General features: G+C 50.4%; 1 protein-coding gene across 1 annotated transcript; it reads left to right on the top strand.

The window, feature by feature from the left end:
- The first annotated feature begins 1891 nt into the window (after window positions 1-1891).
- Window positions 1892-3363, top strand: LOC147693368 (uncharacterized). Its single transcript, XM_086933210.1, has one exon. It carries the CDS (start codon window positions 1902-1904, stop codon window positions 3015-3017), a length of 1116 nt encoding a protein of 371 aa, XP_086789336.1. The 5' UTR covers window positions 1892-1901; the 3' UTR covers window positions 3018-3363.
- Window positions 3364-8357: the final 4994 nt, after the last annotated feature.

The following is an 8357-nucleotide window of genomic DNA, read 5'->3' as shown; positions in this document are numbered from 1 at the left end:
TAAGTATCCGCTGGACTCAAACCCAGGGAAGATGTATGACCCCTGCAGGTGGAACAACTTGGTCTTCGCCTTCGACCTGACCCTGTCCGGGGGGCCCACCCTGAACCTGGGAAGGGGCCCCCTCCTGGACAGCGTGGAGGCCTGTGAGACCGCAAAGAGTCTGTGGGGGGACAGCAGCCGCGTCCTGAGACACCCCTTGTACCAGGGTCGGATTGGGATCACAATTTGGCCCGGGCACTGAAGAAAAAAGCGGCCCACATTCATAAGGCGTGGCCCATATTTAAGGGGTGTGGCCCACATTCAAGGGGCGTGCCCATTAGCGAAAAACCATTTGCACAGACAAGGAATGAAAGTGGGAGGATACTGTTCTTGCGCAGGACACAGGGCCACGTTGACAATGGCCTACATGCTGATCAACTAAAAAAAACAGCAAGGCCCCTTTCTGTCACAAAATTATTCGAGCCCTCCAGTGCAGGAGCCCCTGAAAAGCAGGGATGTATGACGTTACAACGCATGCTTTTACCATGCATGCCGTTACAACGCATACCATTACAAAGCATAGCGCTTTGGGGTGCTGGATAGTGAATAGTTTAATTTACTATTCCAACTCCAGTCCCCGTGGATAGTAGGGAAGGTGTTGGATAGTAAATTAAATCTATTCCCTATCCTAGAGTGCCCCCCAGCGCAATGCGTTGTAATGGTTTGCGTTGTAATGATTGCGTCGTAATGGTAGTGCGTTGTAAAAGTTTCGTTGTAAAGGCTGTTTACCGAAAAGCAGAAAAGCCCCTGCTATTACGAACCAACTTAGCCCTCCCCAGACCTTCAGCTCAGGAGCACATGAACATAGGTAAGGCCCCTGCAATTAGTAAATTAATCAACCCTCCAGGCCTCAGGGCAATGTCCTGGCAGGGGAGCACAAACACAGCTGCTGGGTCATCCAAGGTAACCAGGTAGCCAGGGGGAGGCTGAGGTGAAGGGTGCGAGTTCCAAACATCACCTGGCCCCCACAGCGAGACCCATTCTTCCTCGCCCACTAAGCCCTGAATGTGAAGGCTGTGGGCGAGGTGTTAAGACAAACACTGTTTCTGGGCTGCGTGGGGCCCAGGGGGGCCGGGGTGAAAATGGCTCATAGAACTGAGCAACACCTTGCAAACAATCACCCTTCCCAGCCCAGCCTCTGCGTGATTGCTTCGGAGGGCAGGGGGTGAAGGAGAGGCCACAGCTGACAATCGCTGTACGGCTGCACAGCTGCTTTAATTTCTCGGTCTCTGTCTCTGTCTCTGTGCCCTCTGTGGGCCGTTTTTTTTCTCCCCTTTCCTAGTCCACTCTCTGTGGACTGGGAAAGGGGAGAAAAAAACGGCCCACAGAGGGCACTGAGACACCGGCCCTTCGGCCGATGCCCGAATGCCCGCCTTGCCAATCCGCCCCTGGAGGAGAAGCCGCAGAGCACACGCTGGGAGAAGCCCTTTGATGTGGTGGCGGCCGTGAAAAAATGCAATTAGGAGGGAGGGAGGGAGGCTGATGCGCGTGCTTGTTTGGTCACGTGATTCACGTGAACTTGAAGAAAACCGCACAGAAAAAAGCCTTAGTTTGACGAGTATTTTGAGCACTAGAATTCTCTCCATTTTCCATTCCTGTGGAATAGAAAAGGCGAGACCTAAAAACTACAACTCGTGTTGGCTGTGATTTTGGTAACATGTCTGTTTTCTGGAGTGGGCCCTGTGCGGGGGGTTATGGACACCGGCCCCTCAGGCATTGCACGAATGCCCCCATTACCAATCCAATGCTGGTTTTGGAGTGTCTCGAGCAGCTGTTGCTCTGCACTAAAACCCGCCCCTTCAGGGCCACGCCCCCTCATCACACAGTATAAAAAAATCACAAGTTGAGAAGTTTGAAACCGGATGGAACCTTCTTTCTCGGGAGTGAGCGTTGGACCCCAAATGAAAATGACACCTATCCAGCAATTCGACCCTCTGTACCCCGGAAAATGGAGAGACGACTCCTGTTTCTGGGAGGGAGAGTTTTTACAAAATCGTCAAGTGCGAGAGGCCAAGGGAGAGTGTTTGTCCAGCAGAGGGGAGGCTGCCGGAATCGAGGGCTTTCATCGGCGCCACCGCAGCTTAGAAGAGGAGTGCCTGGACCTGGCGGCCCCCCGCTTCCCCGTGATCTGGCTGAAACATGTCACCACACTGGGCTATTTCTATAGCATTTTGAATGAAGGCGCTATCCGCGGCTACGACAGGAGCTTTATCCTGAATGGGAAGCCCGTACGCCTGACTGTGTCCTGCTGGTCCCCGCACATCCCGCGCCCAGACGTGGAGCGCTACAAGAGCAGTTTCTTCGAGGCGGTCATGCAGCGCTACGACCGCATCAGCGCCACCGACCCGCAACTCGACCCAGCGTTGCTAGAGGTGCGAGATATGCTGGCCAACTCCCCGGCGCTGCGCGACGACTCCCGCTACGGGAACTTCCAGTTCACCCAGCGCCTCGAGGAGCTGCTGAGGAGCTACAAGGAGCAGCACTGCGGGGGGCAGGAGCCGGCCCTGAGGGTGCTGGGCACCGAGGCCTACAAGCTGGAGGTGGTGCACTGGGTGCTGATCCACAGTCCGTACCTGAGATGCTTCGACCACCTGCCCCTGCTGGATTCCGTGTGGCTCCGCTCTCAGAAAGGGAACCTGATGTGGGCGCCCGAGTCCACCACAGACCTCTACACCTGGTACATCGACCCCCGCACGGGCCACATGTTTAAGTATCCAATGGACTCAAACCCAGGGAAGAAGTACGACCCCTCTAGGTGGAACAACGTGGTCTTCGCCCTGTACCTGCCCGGGGGTGGCACCCTGATCCTGGGACGGGGCCCCCTCCTGAGAAACGTGGAGGCCTGTGAGCCGGCAGTGAGTCTGTGGGGGGACAGCAGCCGCGTCCTGAGACACCCCCCGGAGGAATATGTATCGAAAGAGCAGGCGGAATATATCATTCAAGAAGAGAGAGTTAAAGCCTCGTCTGCAGGGCAGTAATTCTTTTTTTCATTCACTTTATATCAATAATCAGATACAGCCCCCGCACAGCCGCCTCTTGGACCGCCTTGCTTTCTCCCCGTCCTCCTCTCCTGCCACTGAAGGCCGCGCTCTCTCCCAACAGAAACCGACAGCTGGGAGATTCACCCGACCCCGCGGACTGCCCTTGGGTTTTCATATTGTGACTGGTGCTCCTGTAAAGCGCTGCAATACCTCCGAGTGAAGTCAGCGCTACATACAACTGCAAAAAATATATTACTTTTCATATTCAAAGCTTAAGCTGTTTTTTTTACTGGCTAAAACGCGCATGTTATACCCTCCCAATAAAGCCATAAATAATCTGCTCTTTATGTTTTCCTAAAGTTTAATGTTAAACGCTCAGAAAATCTACTTTTCCGAATTGGATACTCCTTTAAACCTTTCATGTCTGGTGAGAGCTGCTCTGATGCATACTGAAACGGTACACAGTTGGCATAAGAGCCTACTTATCAAGTTAGTTAATTTTTTTTAGTGAGTCTTGCAGAAAAGTCCATTCGTTATGTGAAATATTCTAATTCAGCTGTTGCGCCCTGAGCATGTCATTGTTGCAAGATGTTAAAGTGGCCTTGGGCTCAGAGAGGCCATGTCTGGGTCAGGCAGCCGTGCCTGTTTTACGGTATCTGCCTAGTAGTATATCTTAATCTGTTGGGAAGGGGGCGGGGGTGTCGTGAGTCTAAGACAACGTCCTGATAGTCCCTCTGGGGGGTGAGGAAGGTCAGGGGCGTCCGAGGGGTGCCAGGGCAGCCCGGGCAGTTTTATGAAGGGCGAACAGGATGAAGCGCTTCAGACCTGTTCAAGCGCTGAGATCCCTGGGAAGAAGCGGGCACAGCAGGCTGATGAGCCCACATGCCACAGACACTGTGCCACCTGCAGGTTTGATGCCAATCGCATTGCCCAGGAGGCAGAGTGTCTTCTGTAGTGATCTGTGCATACATTACAGGTGACAGACTCCAATATCTTGTAGATAGTTTGGTGGGATAATGCGTCTGCTGCTCCCGCGGGCGAGTGTATAATTGTGTCCTCAAGGTTAGCTCTATTTTATGTTATATATTGATGTAGCAAAAGCTGTCTCCAGTTGCAGCAGGGCACATGGCACAGAACATTTTAATGTCAAGAGGAGCTTCTCTGACTGAAGGTGCTGTGTGTGCTTGCATCAGAAAGAAAATGAGATTACAAAAACAAGCATTCGCGAAGTGAGTAGTTGTGGTCTATAACGAGGTGCTTGCGGGTTGGTCGCTGGATGAATGAGTGAATGAATAAATGGGCAGAGACTTCATGTGAGATGCAAGGGTGGGATTTTGAAGCTGACTAACTGACGGTAGGTGACGATACTCCAATAACGTTGTCAGAATATTGACTGACATAAATATTTTATTGTAAATACCATATACCAAAATATCCCCCCCTCCCCCCTAGTGAGTTAATAATAAACATTCTACACCTAACAGGGCGATATTTTAGGGCACAACATATGTCAGGCAGTGTTTCTGACAATGGCATTCTTACAAGCAAAGAGAGCGGTGTGAGACAAGTGGCAGTGCATGGACAAGGGGCAGTGACAGGTGAGTGAACGAATTGATTCGTGGAAAAGTGCAGGGGTGCATGACTGAATGAATGGGTGAATGCATGAATGGGGGAGGTGCTGGGGCAGTCTGTGAGAAGGAACAGTGAAGCTGCTGAAGGATTGAAACATAAAGGAGAAAGCAGTTGAGACACAAGGGATGGAGGACAACGCACAGCAAGTACTTAATTTGTGCCTGTGTTTGCCAGTGCTTGGCACCCGCATTTATGTATATATATCATCACGTGTTTATGACAACAAGTACTTAATTTGTGCCTGTCTTTGCCAGTGCTTGGCACCAGCATTTACATAGATACATCATCACATGTTTTATGACAGCTTAACACATGGTGGTGCCATCTGTCTATTTTTTAGCAACACTCTGTAAATTCTGGTGGTAGTGGACGTGGTAGTGGACCACCACCAGAATTTACGGTTAGGATCCATGCTGTATGGATCCTAACGGCAACTGTGCCAGCTATTTGAACACCACATCCACCACCACCACCACCACCACCATGTCCACCACCACCATATCAACCACCATATCCACCACCACGTCCACAACCACGTTCACCACCACATCCACTGCCACGTCAAACACCCCCAAGTCTACCACCACCACCACCATGTCCAACACCACCACGTCTACCACCACCACGTCTACCACCACCAGGTCCACCACCACCAGGTCCATCACCACCACGTCCACCACCACCATGCCCTCCACCACCACCATGTCCACTGCCACCACCTCCACAACCACCACGTCCACCACATCAACCATCACGCCCACCACCACGTCCATCACCACGTCCATCACCACCACCAAGTCCACCACTTCCACCACCACCACTTCCACCACCACGTCCACCACCACGCTCACCACCACCTCCACATCACCACCACCACGTCCGCCACCACCACCACATCCGCCACCACCACCACATCCACCACCACCACCACATCCACCACCACTATATCCACCACATCCACCAGCAGGTCCATCACCACCAGGTCCACCACATCCAACCCCACCACGTCCACCATCAATACCACATCCACCACCACCATGTCCACCACCATGTCCACCACTAAGTCCATCCCCACCACCACCACCACATCCATGTCCACTGCCACCACATCTACCACTACCACGTCCACCACCACCATGTCCACCACCATGTCCACTACTACATCCATCACCACCACCTCATCCAGCACTATCACCACATCCAACACCACATCCACCACTACCATGTCCACTGCCACCACATCTACTATGTCCACCACCACCATGTCCACCACCACCATGTCCACCACCACATCCACCTCCACCACATCCACCAACACATCCACCACCATGTTCACCACCACCACATCAAACACCACCACATCCACCACCACTTCCACCACCACCACCACCACATCCACAACCACCCCATCCATCACCACCATGTCCACCACCATGTCCACCACCACCACCATGTCCTTCACCACCACATCCACCACCACCATGTCCACCACCATCATGTCCACCACCACTACTTCCACCACCACGTCCATCAGCACCACCAAGTCCACCACGTCAACCACTTCCACCACCACATGTCCACCACCACCACGTCCACCACCACAACGTCCACCACCAAGACACCCTCCACCACCACCATGTCTACATCCACCACATCCACCACCACCACGTCCACCACCACCACCACATCCACTACCATCACCACATCCACCACCATGTCCACCACCACATCCACAACCTCATCAACCACCACCACAACAACCACCACCAAATCTACCGCCACCACCACGTCCACCACCATGTCCAACACCATGTCCATCACCACCACGTCAACCACCACCACGTCCCCACCGCTACCACATCCACCACCACTACCATGTCCACCACCACAATCACATCTACCCCCACCATGTCCACCACCACCACCAGGTCCACCACCACCACTTCCACCACCACCATATCCACCACCACCAAATCTTCCACCACCATGTCCATCACCAACATGTCCACCAGCAACACACCCTCCACCACCACCACATCCACACGTCCACCCCATGCACCAGCATGTCCACCACCACCATGTCCACCACCATGTCCACTACCATGTCCATCACCACCACCTCGTCCACCACTATCACCACATCCACCACCACATCCACCACTACCATATCCACTGCCACCACATCTACCATGTCCACCACCACCATGTCTACCACCATGTCCACCACCACCATGTCCACCACCACCATGTCCACCACCACATCCACCACCACCATGTCCTTTTTTAAAAAAAATAATTTTTATTGAAGAATTTTCCCCCATTTTTCCCCCTTAAAACATGAGCAGGGCACAATAGAGTTCATAATAGTAGAGCACACATTCATATATACAACAGGAATATAAAGGTATAAAATACCAAATCATACATAGTTGTTCCAAAATAAATAATAGAAACAATAGAAACAAAAAATTCCATACAATACATTCTCCATCCCCCCCCCCAATGGTCGATGATTAATGATCAGAACCTTGCTTCCATCGAATGAGAGGCTCCCATATTTGCATACCAAGTTTCTTACCCTTTTTCCCCTTCCTAGCATATATAGCAAATTCCAATTTTTGTATTGATAATACCTTGCCCAACCATTGATGATATGTGGGAGGGTTAGGATCAAGCCATGCCGAGGCCACTAGCAATCTAAAAATAGCCATTACAACAAATAAAAAGTTTTCATTATTCTCATGTCCCTCAGGGGTAACTCCTAGTAACATTACAGCTGGATTTAATTCTATCGTAGTTGATAATACATTCTGAAGAAAATTCCCAATGTCCTGTTTTACTCCATCTAAATGTGGGCAAAGTGAAAAGATATGTATCAAATCCGCCTCCGCACTACCACACCTAAAACAGGTAGTTCCCGATAGACCCCCCATTGAGCAATTTTCCCAGGTGTATAATACAGATGATATAAAATCTTGTAATGTTGAGCCTGTAGAGATGATGAGCACAACAATTTTCTTCCCATTTCTAATGACTCCGAAAAGATATCCCTAGTTATATCCAAATCTGCAGACCACTTATTTATCCATTTCTCCAAATCATCTTTCTTTAGTGTTGTCATTTCCAAATAAAGACTCTTTATGGTACAGTCGGAGCCATCTTCTATAAGGTCCATCAATACAGTTCTGTCAAAACCCAAAGGCCCCCCTTTTTTATTTAATATACAACTTCTTATTTGGAGATATTTGAAAAAATGCTTTGTATTTAAAGTATATCTATTCTGTAATTCTGCAAATTGTAGTATACCATGGGTTCCCTGGATATCTCCGATCTTTCTTATCCCCCGCCTCTCCCAATCTTGGAATACAACTCCTGAAAAAACCATACTAGGCAGAGAAGGGTTATTTTTAAACCTGGTATAAGCATTGTATTTCCCAATTCCTATCTTTTTCGATATTCCTTTCCATATGTTATAAGCAGCCATTATAGTCTTAAACCGTGTTCTTTTGTAATAACTTTCCTCAGTAAATCTCAAAAAAACATTTTCCGCATTTTTACCCAAAACCAAACCATAAATAACAAGTGAACCAATATTATCCCATCCATCCACCTCAGCCCCCCAACCAATCCCAACATGTTTTGGAATGCAGCAGCCCAATAATACAATTTTAGATCCGGTAGAGACCAACCCCCTCGCTCCCGCGG

Source organism: Lissotriton vulgaris, chromosome 8 (genome assembly GCF_964263255.1).
Source record: "Lissotriton vulgaris chromosome 8, aLisVul1.2, whole genome shotgun sequence".
Lineage (NCBI taxonomy): Eukaryota > Metazoa > Chordata > Amphibia > Caudata > Salamandridae > Lissotriton > Lissotriton vulgaris.
This window is presented reverse-complemented; position numbering and strand designations above follow the sequence as displayed.

Bases quoted from the DNA above. Each gene is read 5' to 3' on its own strand.
- LOC147693368 (XM_086933210.1), top strand. From the start codon at position 1,902: ATGGAACCTTCTTTCTCGGGAGTGAGCGTTGGACCCCAAATGAAAATG.